The 19,476-nt window shown below is 40.0% G+C and overlaps 1 protein-coding gene across 2 annotated transcripts; it reads right to left on the bottom strand.

Moving 5' to 3' along the window:
- Positions 1–138: 138 nt before the first annotated feature.
- On the bottom strand, positions 139–19,187 carry TMEM33 (transmembrane protein 33). 2 transcript variants are annotated; one of them, XM_080908273.1, is made up of 9 exons: positions 19,076–19,187; positions 18,850–18,919; positions 16,124–16,218; positions 15,491–15,678; positions 12,920–12,987; positions 11,713–11,846; positions 5,893–5,976; positions 4,679–4,799; positions 139–3,892 (listed from the first exon to the last, which is right to left on the bottom strand). In XM_080908273.1, the coding sequence occupies exons 2-9, from the start codon at positions 18,892–18,894 to the stop codon at positions 3,887–3,889; spliced, it is 741 nt and encodes a 246-aa protein (XP_080764399.1). In that variant the 5' UTR covers positions 18,895–18,919; positions 19,076–19,187; the 3' UTR covers positions 139–3,886. The 2 variants fall into 2 exon arrangements, with proteins under 2 accessions (XP_080764399.1, XP_080764398.1); XM_080908272.1 differs by having other exon boundaries at positions 139–4,799.
- Between the last annotated feature and the right edge of the window lie 289 nt (positions 19,188–19,476).

The raw sequence follows: 19,476 nt of genomic DNA, 5'->3' as shown, positions 1-19,476 counted from the left end.
AATATGCAGGAGAACTATATTTCCCCTCTGAGCCCTACATTAGCATTATGTGCTTTGGTCTTGAATACAGGGGAATGATGAATTTTTCAATTTATTTTATACATTTATAGGCAGGAGAATAGCGGCTTGAAGAGTATATATAACTCCCCAACCTCTACAATATATTAAAAACCAATTCAAGAGAAGTGAGTAAGAAGTGCTGACCGACTGTCTATACACATTTTTTTAGCTCAGTAGATGCCACTGTATCAAGTACCAGAGGCGATGCATTTGTAACCCAAACAGTTCTTATGTGTACTGCTAATCTCTAACCCTTGTGTGCTTGTTCCAATATATACACATCGTAAGTGCTGCCTGCCCAAGAGTTTGCTCTTTTGGTCTCAACTTACAGATACACATGTAGACAAAAACTAATGTCAAAAGGAATTGTTCTTAAAGTTACAAAAAGCAGTAAACATTTGGAACTAAATGTTATGAACAAGGTTAGTTGCTGAGCCTATTTTTAAAATGTACCTTTAAAACACTAGAAAAGATAAGAGGGGGAGGCAGAGACAGGAGGATCTGCTCAAGGACAGCCTGGCCTACAAAGAGAAACCCTGTCTCAGAGAGAAAAAGGAGGGAAGGAAAATGAGATGTGCCCTTCTCTCTCCAACAGCCTAGCAAACGCAGCTATCAAGTCCTTTTCCTAGGGCTTTTCTGAGAAAGCCCCTCAGGGACAAAGGACACTGCAAGCTGCCTTGTCACTACTGCCTCATACACGTGGGCCAGGTGCATGGCACCTACAACACAAAAGGAAGGCCACAGAAAGAGGCCTGCACCCGAGAACTCATCCAGTCTGAACGAGCCACTTAAGTGCCATCACAAAAATTATATTGATTAACTAAAAGGAAACCTTGAAGTTCTCAGCAGCTCCTTTGTTATCCTTGACACCAGCTCCAAGAATGTCTTTGCAGTCAAGCTATAAAAGACATGTGCATTAAAGAGCCATTGGAAAACAACTCCGGGCTTTCAATGGTATGCAGTGCCTCTAGAATACTGTCTGCTGAGCTACACCAACACACTGCCCGTGTTGAATTCCCCTGATCCAGGGAATTCCAGTGGTGGTATGAAAATCTGTTGTTTTTATAAAACTACACTCAGATTTTCAAACCCAGCAGTATTACTGATATAGCATCCAAACCCTCAAGTGCTTTCATATTACAGGGGAAAAATCTCAGTCATAGTTTAATGGATTCTATCTAGTGTACTGTACCTACCAAATAATCATGAAAAAATTACAATTCCATCTCCTTGTATGAGAAAAATGGTCATTTCTCTGGACATCTGAGAAAGGCAAAGAATAAGTCTAAACATTTATGTGCTTGGATGACTTCAGCCGAGAACGAGAGACAGTAACACACACGCCTCCCCCGACTGCCGGTTTCACTGCCTCGTGTTGACAGTGCACTTCCTTTCAATGTTTTACTATTATAAAATGGACTCGTAAGCTGGGACTATTGCTCAGTGGTAGACAAGGGGCCCTGGGGTCAAGCCCCAGTCCCATCTCTCAGCTAAATTTACCAAATACTTGCCCACTACTGAACGAAAGGGGTCAGAGACCTAAGATACTTAGTGTTATGGTATACTGAGCACTTAAGTAGCATAGCATAATCTTCTAACCCAACTTGAAAAATGGGACTACCCAAGGAAACAGTGACACCTGCCCATCACAACCTAACCGTCCAGTTATCTTCTCCCCAGGTGAGTTAATCAATACAAATTCCAGTACACTAGATGAGCAGTTTTTATTGTTGTTTTGTTTTTAACCACAGCCACAGGTGCTCACCTTCCCATCTGAAATGTTCAGAGCCCTTACCCCAGCTTTGCCTTATTCTATATGCATTCATGTTCCTTTCCAGGAGAGTCACTAAACTTACGAACCTAACTCAAGTTTTGTTTCCATCCTTAGACCTACTGAGACTATGCGATTCTTATTTAACAGCATCCATTAATTTTCTACAACTTCAGGTTTGTTACTAGCTTGCCTTGCCATTCTTTGTCAGGGATATATACAAGCATTTCAACTTAATATTTAAAATTAGCTTCTTCTCTTGTCTTTCCTCCAAAAGCATCTCTTAGTGAAATTTCAAGGAAATTTACAGACAAATTATACCGAAGAAATGACACAGTGGCTTAAAATACAGCCAAGTGGGTGAGAGATGAAGCATACGGCAGAAACAGAATGCTTGCTGGAAAACAGACTGTGTGAAGGTAGCGCTATCCTAGTGTCTGAGCACTAGATATTCTACATGACAGATCAACTTCCTTTAATCTGCTCAGTAATGCAGTTACATTTCTCCTGCTACATCCACTTACGCACTACCATGTCTTCCTTTCCGATGGCCACACATGGAAACACTAATTTCAGATTAAGATCAGCTGACTGTACATATTCACACAGGATGTAATATTTCTAACTACAACTTCATGCAAGCTAACATCTAGTAATGTTCAAATTATAAAATTTGCCTTTTCACGGGCTCAAGAATATTATTTGTATAGTGCATTTTCCCTTAAGGAACAAATCTACATTTCCATTCAAGCACAAGTTATCAGAAATAATGAAATTCTGCAATATTATTAAAGAGTCTTGATTTTATCACTAAGCATTTGAAATTAAAGTTAAAAAAAAATCTTGTTAAAATCAGCATGAATTAGCTCTTTTAAGGGAAGGGAAGCTTTTGGACCAATTATCATAAAGAACAAACTCACTTACAGACCTTGAAACATAAAAGGCAATCCAGGTACAAACATCGCATACATACAACACAAATGGAAAAAAATCAGTGAAATACAAATACACTTTGTACTTTAGCTAATCCAAGTTAAATCAATTGTAATTTAGTTAATCAAAGTTAATATCTTACTTTGCATAAATGCTCTACCAATTAAAAGAAGATGCTAATATAAAAATATGTAACTAAGAGATACACGGGCACTCGCAGAACTATTTTTGAAGCTCTTATAAATCTAAAATGTTCCAAGATTGGGGGAAAAATGTAAGAGAAAAAAAATCAAAATAAATATGCCTTTAGCTGCCAGGACTTGAAGTCATTCAAGACAATGTCTTAAAACATCATTAGAAATCAGTATGTTTACATAACAAGATAGTCACTTTATTGCTCTACAAAGTTGTATTTTAAAACCATCAGATTACATAGTGATCAGAGGTTAGGAACACACATAAAAAAAATCAACTGGATATTATGAGGTTGCTTCTCCAACTTGGTGGATAAATATTATAAAAATATAAAAGTAGCTGGTTAAAGCTAAGCTATCAAGTAGTGTTTTCTGGAAATCTACCCAAGACTATCACCTTTCTATAGATTCAGAACTTAAACAAAAGAAAACTGATGTTGTAAGTTATTAATAAATGTATTTGAAAAATCCGAATTACATGCAGATAGAACTGGGTACAGAAAAAGAAGCCACATTACATCACTGTATCCTAAACCTGTGCAGTGTTTTCAGTACTTCCAATCATGCAACAGAAGTAATAAGGATCAGAATAACTTCTATAAAGGAATAGAAGGGAACTCAATGAAAAGAACTGAACATATTATACAGCATCAATCACAGATGCTCTATACATCCAATCCCCCAAGTCATCTATGCGTTACCAGGCTAAATCAACCATTATTCCCTCAACTCCTTCCCAGGCCCAGTGCCCATTAATTACCCCACCCACACTCCTTTCCATTAACCCTCTGAATCATATTTGCTGGGTAAACATGTCATCTACAGAATATTCTTCATTATTTCAGAACATACAAGTGTAATCACATGCTGTCTTCAATCACATCCTTTCAAAGGCATCTGAACTGCTGCTGCACATGGCTAGGGAATTTCAAGCCTAAGAAACCAAGAAAACTAAAGTCAAGATTCTGGAACTATGTCATTCTACAAACTATAGCAACACTGATAATCTATTGGTTGACATCTATAAACATTAGTTAATAGGTCTGTGTCACATAGTCTTCTAGAGTAAATGACTGCATGGCCCCAGAGACCTAATCCAAAAGAGTTTTACAGTCAAATCATTTTTCAGACATTATTCAAACCACAGATGGACTATGGAAATGAAGGTAACAGGTCATAAGATGCACACAGAACCTCTTTGTGCTGGTGCAGCTACACATACCTGTCTTAGAAAGCAGCACAAGTAGACTGTGAACTCAAACTGTGGGGGATGTGCTTCTGCTCAAATCTCAACCGAAATTACAGAATGAAAAATACTGTCTCAAAATATACCGCACTCATCTAGTACCATAATGAACTCATTCCAGACATAACTTGCGTTAACAGGATGAAACAAATCCCAGAATTCTTTTTAAAAGAAATAAATGTATTTCATGATGTAGGTACAGCAGCATCTAAAACAATTTAGTACATTTATCACTAAATATAAACTTACATAACCACAAACAGTGATGTACAATAAAGTTTTCTCAGAAAGTGTTAAAGGCTTGATTTAACATGCCAGGAAAATTATTATTTTTGCACTGAGATGCATTTATATAAATCATGTAAATTGAACTGAGGTCAGTGTTACACCTGTAATTTGGGACCCCTATCCGAATTACCAGCTAATAATGCTAATCTTCTAAACGCTGCTTAACTAAATGCTGAACTACGCAACTGTTGGTGCCAGTCTGCTAATAAAGGCGATGCTCTGGAGACACAGTCTTCTCACAAACAGTGGGCAGGAGGGTTTCATAATAATGTGCTCAACAACAATCCTCAGTTCATTAAACAAGTTCCTGTAAGAAAAGAAAGTTTTGTTCAGAAACACAAGAAAAAGAATGAACACAAACAATGCACAAGAAATGCACAAGAAAAAGTTGGCCAAAAAGAATTTAAGAAGTAGCTGGTTCAGTTAATGATGACTACATGGAACATTCAATGAATGTTACTTACAACTGAGATACAGATCAAACTAGCTCTTTTCATGCTAAAGCCTACCCAAGAGCTCACAGAATCTGGTTTCCTGATGCAGTTTCTGACAGTGCTGTGTTGCTAAGTGGCTTTCCTTGCCTGACCTGTACTACCCACGAAGTACCCCTTCATTACGTACTATACATGCATACGTACAAACAATACATATCATTTACAAAATGATGTGTACTGGACTAGAAGTCAGTTTGGTGGATCCTCAGAGATAGTTTTGACTCCTCACTTGGGATGCTCCTGAGTGCAGAGAATGCCACAGATCCCAGAGCACCCAGCTATAGACGCGCACCACCACCTACAGCTATAAGCATTTTAGACCTCATGTAACAAAAAGTACAGGAAGCTTCAGTGTGCCTGAGAAGCAAACACTGTATATTGATTTGTAAATTTTCACATATTATCTTTGTTTCAACTAAGAAAGTCCTTAAGAAATGGGGCGTAGGTCTCGCATATTCCCTAAGCACTAGAAGCAACTTAAAAGATAAAAGAAATGTAACGGCCCCAGCTTTGAATGGTCTAACCTCAGTACTCTGACTTATACTGCTGCAGCAGGCTAGCACTGTGTGGCCTGAATCTCCCCTGTAGTGCTGTGTTATAGACAGCTGCAGCTCCAGTGCCAGGAGCAGTCTACGGAGCCCTGTGCTGCTGAGCTGTTTGCTGGGGTAGCTGCAGTAAGCTCATTTTCAACATGAGAGTGCATTTATCAGGATGGAGACCTGTCTGTGAGTCAACCATTAGCTGAGGTAAAACTACATTTTCACTAACTCCAATTAGTTTTAAAGCCTAACTTAAATTGCAAAGATACTTCTTCCTTCTACATTCTAAACTCTTAATTAAGAAATTTCCAAGAGTTATAAATACTATCTCTGGACTCTATATTAAACAAAAGAGATTTAAGCTTACCGACAGTATGGGTTTCTTCTAGAGGAATATCGAAGAGTAAGAAATCTATAATATATAAAAGGCTGGAGCAAGCTTCCTTGGCCACTGAAATAAAAAAAAAAAAAATACAAGAGTGATGAATATACATTACTAGTTCATATATACATTCAGAAATCACAGGCAAGTTAAAGGAGAGAATGTGTCTGTATCAAACGGTACTATGACTGATTTTGGTAAAAATCACTCTCACAATGGAAACAGAATACAGACGACTAGAAAAGAACAAAGTGTTATTGATTACTTAAGTTTTTATAAATATATCCATGTTAAAATGTTATATACTAAAACTCAGAAAATATTATCTCTATAATTAGTAGAGACAATTGATAATATCAAGGGTTTTATGGGTACTTTAAAAAATTGTTCATTATTTGTGTATGTGTGTGTGTGTGTAACAGAGAGAGTGAGAAAGAGAGAGAGAGAGTGAGAGAGAGAGAGAGAGAGAGAGAGAGAGAGAGAGAGAGAGAGAGAGAGGAGAGATTGATTGTGTGTTGAGGTGGGTATCCATGTGTAAAGGTCAGAGGGTACTTCTGTAGTCAGATTTCTCCTTTTATGTTTCCATGGGTTCCAGGGTTCAAACTCTTGACGGTCAGGCTGGCCAGCAAGTGCCATTATCTGTCCAACCATCTTGCAGGCTCAATGTTTTCTTTTTCAAAACAAGGTCTCAATATGTTAGTCTGTCCTCTAACTCCCGAACCTCCCACTGCAGCATTCAGAGACTACATGCATATGTCATACCACATGCCACCTGAAATAAAATTTTATACCCCACCCGCAAAGAACTGTTTTCTGGCTGTCTTGAACTCCCTCTGTAGACCAGGCTGGCATTGGACTGATAGATCTACCCGCCTCTGCCTCCCAAGTGCTGGGATTAAAAGCATGTAGTATCACTGCTCGGCCCAAGTTTTAAATCTTTAAAAATTCTCCACACAAAGGAAGGCTTATTTTATATGAGCAAATAAAAACTCAAAATTATACTGGCTAACTAGTACACTGACATAGCCTATAATAATTAGTATTGTTGCTTAAAAAACATAATTCTAATACCTCAAGAGGCATGTGTGTGTGTCTTTTATGAAACACCAAGTGTGGAATTCTTTCTTAAAACAATTACCTGTATTAAGACACTCAAATAACTAAAACCAAAACAGAAGCGGAGCAGTGGACATGGCTCCGTGCTAGATGGAGTGCGCAGCAGGCATGCACAAGGCTAGGAAGGAGGAGGGACTATGTATATACTGCAAGTTCAGCCAGACAGCAGAGCAGTCGTTAGTAAATTATACTGTATTTAGTCATTTAAAAATCTCAGCTATGAAAATACATAATGGACAGCCAGACATGGCGGCACACCTATAATTCCAGGACTTAAAAGGTGGCAGCCAGAGGGCCAGTTTTAGCTATATAGTGAGGCTGAGGCTATATTGCCTACACTGGACTCTGCCCTAAAAAAACATAAAGGGGAAAAACAAAAGAAAAACTGAAGAGGCCAACTTTTAAAAACTGCAAAATGCGAGGCAGAGTGATAGCTCAGCAGGTAAGGTGCTGCTGCCAAGACAGAGCCCTTACCACATGATGGAAGGAGAGAACTGACTTATAAAGTGGACCTATGGCCTCTATACATTCGCTGCACACTTACACAGACAAAAATAAATTAATAATAATAATAATAATAAAACAACCTTTTTTTAAAGCTAGGTTTAGCGGTGCACACCTTTAATCCCAGTACTTGGAGGCAGAGACAGGTGGATCTCTGGGAGTTCTAGGCCGGCCTGGTCTACATAGAGAGTTCCAGGACAGCCACAGCAATATAGTGAGATCCTGTCTCCAAAAAAAAAAAAAAAAAAAAAAAAAAATCCCAACAGCAGAGTTTTTCTTTTTTAAAGAGCAAAATATAGAGGCATATGCAATAATATAAACTCTAAAGTCAATATTTTTAACTTTTTATTCTAATTTGTGTGGTAAATTACTACTTAAGGTAGAATCTAATATTGTCTGGATAGCTCAACACATAATGTCCTTGCACATACCCCCAAATGTATCAGAGAACACACCATCTTATTACTTTTACAGCTTTAAGTACTCCAAAATCTTATTTTCCTTCCATTATATAACAAGCCTCCCTATTTTTAGGAATATTTAGACTGGTTCCAATATAATAATAAAGCCGGGGCTGGAGAGATGGCTCAGTGGTTAAACACATTGGCTGCTCTTCCAAAAGTCCTAAGCTTAATTCCCACAACCACATGGTGGCTCACAACCATCTGTAATGGGATCTGATGCCCTCTTCTAGTGTGTCTACAGACAGCTGCAGTGTACTCATAAAAATAAATAAATCTTAAAAAAAGAAAACACTATGAAAAGAAGAAAAGGATAAAGCTATAGCTAAGAGGACAGCTGGGCAGGTACTGCCCGTCGTGCAAACCATCCTATAAGCACCACGATTTTTGTTTGAAGGTTAACTCCTTCAAAACAAACCCAAAACACAGCAGGGTGCTTGGAGCCCGCATCCTGGTACTCAACAAGTGCAAGTGGGAGGACTGCTTCAAGAACAGCCTGGGCTACAAAAGAAGGCCTTGTCTTCCATCACCCAAGACCTGGGAGGGATGGAGGGAAGCAGAAAGAGGGAAAAGGGAAGAGAGAAAGTAAAAAGAATGGAGGTAAAGGAAGGATAGAAGTAAACACATTTACAGTGATCATCTGTGTCTTAGGGTTTCTATTCCTGTACAAACATCATGACCAAGAAACAAGTTGGGGAGGAAGAGGTTTATTCAGCTTACACTTCCATACCGCTGTTCATCACCAAAGGAAGTCAGGACTGGAACCTAAGCAGGTCAGGAAGCAGGAGCTGATGCAGAGACCATGGAGGGATGTTACTTACTGGCTTACTTCCCCTGGCTTGCTCAGCCTGCTTTCTTATAGAACCCAGGTCTACCAGCCCAGGGATGGCACCACCCACAGTGGGCTGGGCCCTCCCCCCTTGATCACCAGCTGAGAAAATGCCTTACAGCTGGATCTCAAGGAGGCATTTCCTCAACTGAGGCTCCTTTCTCTGTGATAACTCCAGCTTGTGTCAAGTTGACACAAAACCAGCCAGTACAATCGTCTTTGCACATATGCACATGCATATACAAGATAAACTCGGGCTGTAGTTTATCTTTAAATACAGAGTATTTAAATACAGCCTCTACTAATCAGATAGTGCATCTGCCATGAAGGTTGTATATAAAGACTAGTGATGGCATGGTCACTTCAGGTTTATGGTTTGGGGAATATTTAATTACATACTTAAATTATTAAGTATTCTATATGCAATACACTTCTGCACATAAAAAGTGTCTCAGCTGTAGAGCTGTGTCAAAGCTGTGGAGTTGGTCCCTAAAGACAAATAAATAAATTTTACAAATAAAGTAATTAAAATTATAAAATACTGATGAACAACATTAAATACACACAAAACCAGAAAAGTCTATGTTTATGCACTAAAAAATAGTATTGTTAAAAAAAAAAAAAAAAAAACAAACTCAAAGCAGTTTACAAATTCATCCACCAGAAGAGCAATTATGAGAAAAAAAGGTGGTGAGGGTGCAGAGGAAAGCCAACGATGTGTGTGGCGGCAATGTGACTAGTACCAACACCATGGGAAGGGGATGGACAAATAATGTTAGGACCTCAGGCTCCCAGCATCCCAGTTCCGGACATGTGTCCAAAGGAAATGAGAGCAGCGGCATCACGTGTGCACTTCATGCTTACTGCATCACTACTCAGCACAGCCAGGGTAGACTCAAACGCAGTATCTATCAGCAGATGAACAAAGGATGTGCTACAGATTCCTAACTATACATACAGGGCTCAATGACAGTCAGTCCTAAAAGGATGAGCCTCGATCAATCATCTGCATAGAAAACAATGAATGGAACTCAAAAGGCTATTAAATGACAGACAAGTGGGGCTGGAAAAAGGGCTCGACAGTTACAGGCACTTGTTACTCTTGTAGAGCATGCAAGGCTTCTGTGGTCACCAGGCAAGCACACGGTACACACACAGAGATAAATCACTCATACATATAAAATAAAGTACATAAGCCTGAGATAGAAAAACTAAACCCTCGCTCAAATGCAGTGGCTAGAAAGCTGATTTCAAAGGAGTGAGTAAACGGTAATCACCAGAGGCTAGGAGGGAAGAGGAGCACGGACAAGCCGAGAGCCAAAAGGGTAACAGACTAGAGAAGACTCCGTGGCTAAAGTCCTTGCCGCTCTTGCATGAGGACCCGAGTTCGCATGCTCTGGGGCTTGCTAATTAGCCACTCCGGGCAAACTGGTGAGCTTCCAGTTCAGTGAGACTCTGGAGTGTGATAAGGGAAGACACGCAATGTCAACCTCTCGCAGCTACATACAGACATAAAACATACACGTATACCACCACACACACATGTTCATTAAAGGAATAAAATCTAGTGAAAAAATAATCTTTAGAAATATTTCTGGTAAACTCTTGAAAATTAAGATGCTGACAGCTTTGTCCATAGTGTTAAGTAAGTGCCTTAATGTTCTCAACTGCTGAGTATCAATGAAGTTAAAACCTACTAGAACTCTACACTAAGACTTCAGGTTTTAGGGTATAAGCTTTGGAGCTGAATAATTTATAAATGTAGCTATAGCAAGTCAACATTTAGGAAGAGTTTGTTATTTATCTATTTCAGTTAATACAGTGCTAGAAATTAAACACAAAGCCTTACATAGGCTAGGTAATATTTCCTTTTAAATGCAAAAATTCAAGGTTCAGAAACAAGTTAAAAGTTTTATCAACTAAAGTCTAGATCAGAATACCACCTATTAAGGAAATTTTTATAGCCACGTATAGTGGTACAAACTTTTAATCCCAGCACTTGGGGAAGCAGGGGCAGGAGGATCTCTGTGAATTCAGGCCATCCCAGTCTATACAGCAAGCTCCAGCATAGCCTGGACCACACAGAGAGCCTGTGTCAAACACATGAATATATGCAAACCTTTATGTCTATCATTCCTGAGCTTTGTGGTACTGACAGCCCAACAACTTGCGCAGCATATGGCAACCTTAGTATTCACAGAGAAAAGAGTAACTCTGAAAAGTGAAAGAGATGAATTTACAGAAAAATCTGTAAGAGGTATGAAGAGAGATTACTAAAGAAAGTCATGTCAGTCTGTGGTGCAGGCTTGCAGCTAGCTACTTAGGAAGATGATACAAGTTGCAAGTTCAAGGCCAGCAGAGGCAATTTAGTGAGCCCACTGTGTTCCAGTGTATAGTGTGCCACACCCCTGATCACACAGATGGCCCTGCTTTAAACTCAGTAGATAACAAAACAAAAATACAGGAAGGGGACTTGTAGGGAGGAATAGATACAAAGAAGGATGAGAGGAAAATAAAAGTGGGTCACATGGATTATACACACACATTAAGTTGTTAACAAATACGTTTACTTAATAATCAAACCTCGAACTGTGGGCATGTTGGGAAGGGTCCCATTAAGAGAAAAGAGGTGAGTGATGGGGGTGGCAGGGTGGGAAAAACCAGCACTTAGTATACACATGGATAAAACTGTCAAAGTCTAAAGTGGTTAAACACTGGAAGTAGAGAACACAAATCCCTGGTTCTCCCAGGACTCAATGATTTTTCTACAGCAGCTGGGATGCTCTACCTGAGGATGCAGGCTGACACTGCTGATTCCAGCAGATGAAATCTGTGTGGGTATCTTTATGTTCACTTACAATCGATCTTTTAAAACAAGCATATTTGAATTCTTACCTAAAGAGCATAAAAACTGTAGCAGGCATCAAGAATATTTCATTACAAGCGATGAATTTCAGAATATTTTGTTGGTTAGTACTTAATTTATCCAAGAGAGATCTCAACAAAGGTAAACTATTTGAACCTTTTGCCTAAAACAAAGAAAACAAGCATTAGAAGTAATAAGGCATCGCTAAAAACTCAAATTAGTCACCCTAGTACCGAAATATGTAGATCTTATTAAATCGGCACCACATTTACATGCAACACACACCTATCTTCTATACATTTACCCATGCCGTTGTCTCACTGTACTGTTTAGGGAATGCCAAGAAAAGCCTGTTCAGTGCAGACACTGTCTTTTGGTAAATACTTTTGATTTACGGTTGGTCAAACTGAAGAACTACTGAACACCAAAGGCTGGCTGTCTTTATTTAATCAGCTGCATATTTAACAGGTAATACAACCAAAGGCCAAGTATTTCCAAATGACTTTGAGACTTGCTGGCTGCACTTCCCTGCTTTGGTCTATGTTTCTCAAGAGAACTCAAAGCATATCAACACATTTTGTCATTCTTACTTTATTTTCCACAGAAAAGCTAAATTCCACTCTCCCCGCAATACACAGTAGTTATTTCTCCCCAGTTGTAATAAAAATCTGACTATCCAGCAACAGTTAAAATACCTACGACCCTTAGATAACTAACACTACAGATCATGGAATCCTTGGTGCTCCTGTGGCTAGAGAAATAAAGACATATAATAAAAACCACAAACTCGGGCCGGGCATGGTGGTGCACACCTTTAGCCCCAGCACTCAGGAGGCAGAGGCCAGTCTGGCTACACAGTTCCAGGCTAGTCAGGGACTCTGTATAAAGAGACAGCTTCAAAACATAAAATAAAATTCAGGAAAAGAACTCTTAAAGTTACAAAACACACACTTCCCATGGTTCTACTGCTGCATACGTTAGTGACCGTGAAGACGACGTCTCTGCCAACTCATCAAACCTTAGTGAAGATATTTCAGACTTCAGGGAACTATAAGGCAATTTTAAGAATAATCTTTTCTCTATAAAATAATGCTATTTTGTGACATTTCAACCGTATAATCATCAAATCTAAAAAAATGTACAAGTTTGTGGAGAATACAGGTGAGAGCTGTCTAAAATTCAAACTCGTGCCAACTGCCTACAATCTACAAGCCAAAGACACAAGAGTTTACTTACATCCAGGACCTTCTTAGTGTATGTGGCAGCATGAAGCAAAGAAAATAACAAGACTGGAAAAATGCTCACTGGAGAAAGCAGTTAAGGAAAAGCTTCATGTAACCAGCACTGTGCACACATGCACATGCCTTATGACTGAGTGCTGTGCACACATGTACATAGCCATGTTTTATGTGCAAAGTACAGTTGAATCAACACTTACCTGTGAGTTTAGCTTTTCTTTATCTTTGAATCAATGAAGTTTGCCACTTACAAGGAAACAACTTCCTTTCTAAATCTTTCTATCTGTTTGGAAAGTCAAAATAATTTGTAATAAAGTACTACAAATATCTCCTAAATAAACTTATACTGCAGGCCACCACAAGTGATTGAAAACACTTTATCCACAATGGACAATTGGGTTTTCTTGGACTTATTACTTTTAGCTGTGTATGCCTACATGAGTTTATGTCCAACACACACATGCAGGTGCCCTAGGAGCCCAGTGGATCCTTTGGAGCTGGAATTATAGCCATCTGAATCAAACCTGGATCTTCTGCAGGGGTGGTAAGACCTTTTAACTGCCGAGCCATCTCTCCAGTGCACCAATTTCATCTTAAACACAGTCTTCTACAGTGCTTTTATGAATCTATATTGTTGACAAAAGTTAATGGCTTAAATCCCATTACTTTGAGAAACTATATTTTAAAAAAATAAATAAAAATAAAAATCTGGGGCTGGAAAGATGGCTTAGCAGCTTAGAGCACTGGCTGCTCTTCCAGAGGTCCAGAGTTCAATTCCCAGCAACCACATGGTGGCTCACAACCATCCTTAATGAGATTTGGTGCCCTCTGCTGGCCTTCAGGAATCCACACAAGCAGAAAAATCCTTTTTCCTTTAAAGATGTTCTCAGCACTAGAAATGAATCATTCTATGTTTGTCTAGGTAAAGGTAAGGCATGGATAGAAATTGCTAAGTGCTAATAATCTGAATATCAAAATAATTTTAACCTTAACTTACTTAGCATCCAAAAACTCATTTCAATCACCAGAGTATCTCTGCCCAAAATTAGAAGATTCTAAATACAAACCTATGTCTTCCTCTGTAGCCTAAGCTGGCCTCAAACTCTCCCTGCTCCTTGTTGAAGGACTGTAATCCTTGTTGAATCCAGGTGCTGGGATTACAGGTACACATCACCATGTCTGGCTCCAGTTTAAAACTTTTTAGTCAATCAGACTCTTTTAAACTTGAAAACTATAAACTTCTCCTTTTAAAGGCCTATGTGAAACTCTGCTGAAGCTTAAATAATTCAGCTTAAACTCTGACACCACCAAACCTGAAGCCTAATTCAGTAACAGGCAATGCTCAAGTATAACCTTCAGCTAGGAGCCAAGATCCTGGGTTCCTGTCCTGGCTCTCACAAACTTGTCCTGTCAAATGGCTACATGGAGATCAAGGGCATCTGCATGAGGAATCCATTTCTGTCTACAGTTTACACATCCTTACAGCAGTCATTTTAGCTTTTCATGCCCCCCACCCCTTTTTTTTCTAATTTTTGGCTTTTGAGACAGGATATCAGGGAAGCCCAGGTTAGCGTTGATTTTCCAAGTGCTCTGATTACATGCCTGGTTCAATGTCACTTTGAAATTCTTTAGAAAAGATAAGGGGTGAAAAGGCTACCATTTTATTCTTAAGTGCCAGTCACTGACGGGGCAAGGACAATTTACCACATTAAGAACAAAGGCCCAAACATATGTAGGATTACTTTGGGCCACTTTCCCACATTGCCATAATTCCCAGTTTCTTTATGAATGAGATTAACCTCTCTTACCACTCACTAGTTCCTGCCCTTACCACCACTCAGTACTTCCCTTTCCCAACTCCTAAGAATTAACTTGCTGGGCCAACTTGCTAGGTTCTTTTGCTTGTTTTTTGAGACAAGGTCTCACTATGAAACCCTGGCTGGCCGGAAACTAGCTATGTAAATCAGGCTGGCTTTAACCTACCTGTGCTTCCTAGGATTACAGGTCTATACTAGTACACTTGGCCTATGTCCTTTCTATTTTACATACAGCACACTGTTTTCACTGTATTTATTTACTAAGTCATTTCTGGATTAGTTTTGTCCCTAGTTCACTGGAAGCTGAGGAGTCGAAAATCACTAACACAGTTGTAGGACTGGAGAGATGGCTGGGACTGAGACCAGCTGCTGTAGCAGAGGAACTGAGCTCAGCTTCCAATCACCACACAGTAGCTCACAGCTCCCTGCGACTTCAGCTGTAGGACTGTAACACCCTCTTCTAGTCTGCATAGGCATCAAGCACACATGTGGTACATATACATACATGTAAGTAAAATAAAATTTGCATCTTTCCCCAAGATATAAAATCAATGAAATAAAAATTTAAACATTGAATTCATGTATACACGTGTACCTTGATTGTTAATTGTTAAATACCTAAGCTGACAAGAGCTAAGAACATTGAGAGATGAAGTTTAAATTCACAAAACAGCTCTACAGAGTTTACATTTCAAATTTTGGGGGGGAAATTCCAACAGAAGCAGCCCAGTGTCCCGGCTCTGAAAGGATACTTGTAACAGGGTAGGAGTTGACGAAGATGAGTGAATACAGCAGGTAGTGGCAGCTGTCCTCTAACAAGGCCTGAGCCAGGAATGCTCTGCTCAGCTGGAAGTGCGGGAGCCTCTGATGCAGCCTCAGAGCGCTGGTCAGAGCGTTGGCCAGCAAAGCACGCTGGTAAAAGCTTGCTGCTTCATGCAACCTGCAAATTACCAGAGGAAGAGCTATCAAGAGACATCAACAGCTACCAAGTCTCTTCCTCCTTTGTGAATTGCATCATAATTGCACAACACCTAAATCATTTCATTGTTAATAGAAAACAAATTACACAAATGTACTCCATGTTCTGGGAAAGATCCCTTCAAATATACATCCAACTAGTTAAGTTAAAGCAGCCTTCTTTTGTCAGCTTAAAAAGAACTTAATCCACAAACTTCTCAACCCAAAATATCTATCTTCCTCAGGTCCTGAATGAGCAGTCACACAAACCAGAAATAAAACCTCCTACTTGGTGTTACTAGATTACTGTTGATGTTAATGGGGCTCTGTGTTAGTCTGAATCCCATTTACAGGTTAGTGATTCTAAAGCTGAGAAGCAGTTCCTTGATGCTGACCGAACAGCTCTGAGTTAGAAATGTGATACATACCCAAGAAGAGGCAGAACAAACAGGGCGGAGCAGTAAACCGTGAACAGGCGAGAGAGCCACATTGCTGTGTCCAGTTTATTGGTCATCATGAATTGCTGGATTTAAAAAAATAAGAAAAATATGGTGAACTAAGCCCAGAAGTCATGCTAAGGACAAACTGTGCACTTGTATCCCTATAGAGCCTACGGTAACAACCCCTTGGCACACTGGCTTTTGTGGGTCAAGTGGAAACTCACGCTTGCTGCTCAGCCACCTCTCACGTGTGCTGTGCAGAGCACGAGAAGCGCTTTCAGAAAGAATCTCGACAGTGAAGTTTCTGTGCTATTCCAACATTTATAATAAGGGCCCCGCCTACTTTAAACGACTTTAAACAACAACCAATGGCTCTCAGGAGAACTATAACGTCTATTCTTAGAAAAATACCAAACCCAAAAAGTCAGGACTCAGAACTGAATAAAGCATCAAATAGTAGGTTTGGACTAAACAGTCCATTACAAACTGTAGACTTGTTAGTCTGTAGACTATTTGTCTGTGCAATGCCGAAAGGCTTAGCACACTGAGGCGCTCGAAATAAGCCTGTCAAATATGAAATTATGTGCTTCTCAGTTCATATTACTCTGCATCCCGACAGGCTTCTACACAAGTGCTACCCTGGTATCAGTGACCCCAGATTAAGTGTTTCATGAAAGCAAGAACTTAAACCTGATTTAGCACTAACAAGTGCCTCACACCGATTTCTAAAGAGGCTTTCATATTCTTAACTACAATGCTCAGAAACGTTGATACCAAGACATATGTGGGTATAAAAAAAAGAATCTCACAATACATTTCCTCATTAAATGTGGTGTTTTGTTTCTAGATGGTGCTTCCAGTCAGCTGATTTTGAAACACATTCATACATCTATCTGAAGTTTTAAAATACTACTTTTAAACAATTTCACTCTTTTTTTTTTTGGTCTGTGCCAAGTTTTTTTTTTTTTTTTTTTTAGAAAAAAAATGCAAGCATATACATTTAAAATTCAAGTTTATTTTATTACATGCCTTTTAGTTACATGCTAGCAATTTCAAGAATAAAATATGCTGCTAGTTTATTCTATCATATCTAAAGTATGATGCCACCAAATGTAGCTGACTGACAATAGCAGCAGTCAAATGCAAGGATGAAATCGAGACGACTTGCTTAGTTGGTTAAGAGCCCTCTCTTCACAATTCAATGGGCCAAGATAGCCCAGCAGTAAAGGTACATGCTCCCAAGACTGATGTCCGAGGTTTGAACCCTGAAACCACCACAGACACAGAGAAGTTCTCTGACCTCCATAACATGATACTCCCTAATAAATTAAGTATTTGTGTAGGGTTTTCATTCTTTAGCAAGTCACTGATTATTTGAGGTATCTGTTTTTAAAGATTTGATTTTGTTATTTTAAAATTGTGTGTATGGTGCATACAGTAACCTATGGAGTCCAGAAGATCCCCATGGAGCTGGAGTTACAGGTGATTGTAAGCTCACTAATGTGGGTGCTGGGAACTGAACTAGGGTCCTCTGCAAAAGCAACACTCATAAACATGCGCCCATCTACCCAGCCCTTCATCTGGGTCTTTCGTATGTATGCATACTCTATTACACAATAAAGGAGCTTAAAAGACTGGTTTAAGTTTTAAAGAGTGAACTGCCTGATATATATCGTTCCGGAACCACAACAAAAAGTTTAATGTATTTTTGGACTAAAGACTTGAGGACAAATTATTCAGTTTCAAAGTATTAGGCCAGACAACGGTTTAATTATAAAGGGAGAAATCTATTTTTACGATGACAAATTGGTTGATATCCCCTTAAACATCACAGCTGAATTCCCGAAAGAATCAACATAAAATGGTTCTTGTATCTTGAGAAGGACACAGTGTAATTTCGGTTTCTGGATCCTTCTGCAAAACAGGTCTAGACCTGTGAAACTATCTGTGTCTTCAAAGCCCAAAGAGAAAGAATACAGGAATGTCCATTGACTGATTGTGAGTAAGGAGACAAGACTAATAAATAAATACAATGACCACATCCCAAAGAGGGGAAGAGGCAAGGAACAGTAAAGGAAATCTGACCATGAACTACAAATTAGGCAAACATGCATCAATGTTAAATTTCCCAAATGTAGTGAAGTGGAAAATAATACTTAAATCTTTGTGGGTTAACAAGAATTTCCAAAATGTTCAGCAAAATAAGTGTATATAGGGAGGGTTGTAAAAAGCTTAAAAAAAAAAAACCCGAAACTTTAACCTAAGGACTAAAGGTTTTTAATGATAAAGTTTACAAAAGGGCAGTATTCCTCTTAGTAAACAACTAACAAAAAGAAAAACACCGCGTTCTCTCTTTCTTTCCTTTGCAAAATGTCTTAAAAGGTTTAAAGTAGGTACAAAGGGCAATACTACGCGCACCACACGAGGCGTGTGGGTTGAAGCCTCTGCTTCAAATGGTATCTTCAACTTAGGGCCAAAGACGATCGGAGGTGTGGGAAGGGGCAGGGAGGCCCAACATCTCCAGCAGACAGGCGACGGCCAACTGCTCCAGAACTGCCCGTGGTCGCTTCTGAAACAAACTTGCAGCTCCTCTCAACCCGCACTCCACTCCCTGACCCTGGTCCGGCAGGCAGCGGCTTCTAGAACGCTCTAGCCCTCCCAACACTTCCTGCTCCCGTTGCTGATGGAGCCGGGCGACCCGGCCGCTCACTTACCACAGCGCCCGCCCCTTGGGGGCCGTTCGGGGTCGTATCCGCCATGGGAGACACACAGGAGCCCGGGACGCTGTGACAGCAAAGAAGAGCAAAACGTCAGTGCCCGGCGACGACCCTCCGACCTGCTTCCAGAGCCGGCCGGAACCCTAAACCCCAGAGGAATGGGCCCACCCGGTCCCGTGCAGCCCTCGGCCGCAGAAGTCCCCCCACAGCGGCCGGGTCATACCTGTCCCGCTCGGTCCAGCCCAAAGCTGCCTTTCCAGAAAGACCCAAGCGAGGGCGGAGCTTCGAAGTAAGACCTTAAAGGGCCGACTGACGCTGCCGGTTCCCGGGGTTGCAGAACCGGAAGTGATCCTTTTGTTTCCGCGTGAGTCAGGCAGGACGTTGAGAGTCACCCGGAGTGATTTCCAGAGGCATGATGGGAAATGCAGTTTTTCTTCTTGTTTTGCTTCCACCTGTTCTAAGAGCCACGGGAAACTTACAAAGTGAAACCAACAAAGCAATTTTCGTTTTATCCAGGACTCAGGCAATTTTCCTTGCTGGCTTCCGAGCTTCAAAAAAAATCTCTCAACTTCCGTATACAGAAGCTTCCGAAATATCTATGATCTCTCCAGACAGGGATTCACT

This window comes from Micromys minutus (genome assembly GCF_963924665.1).
Source record: "Micromys minutus genome assembly, chromosome: 1".
Classification (NCBI taxonomy): domain Eukaryota; kingdom Metazoa; phylum Chordata; class Mammalia; order Rodentia; family Muridae; genus Micromys; species Micromys minutus.
This window is presented reverse-complemented; position numbering and strand designations above follow the sequence as displayed.

Coding starts and splice junctions, on each gene's coding strand:
- TMEM33 (XM_080908272.1), bottom strand. CDS start 18,894: ATGGCGGATACGACCCCGAACGGCCCCCAAGGGGCGGGCGCTGTG. Junction 16,219..18,849: donor CCCAAGGGGCGGGCGCTGTG/GTAAGTGAGCGG, acceptor TTTTAAATCCAG/CAATTCATGATGACCAATAA. Junction 4,800..5,892: donor AGAAGAAACCCATACTGTCG/GTAAGCTTAAAT, acceptor CTTTTCTTACAG/GAACTTGTTTAATGAACTGA.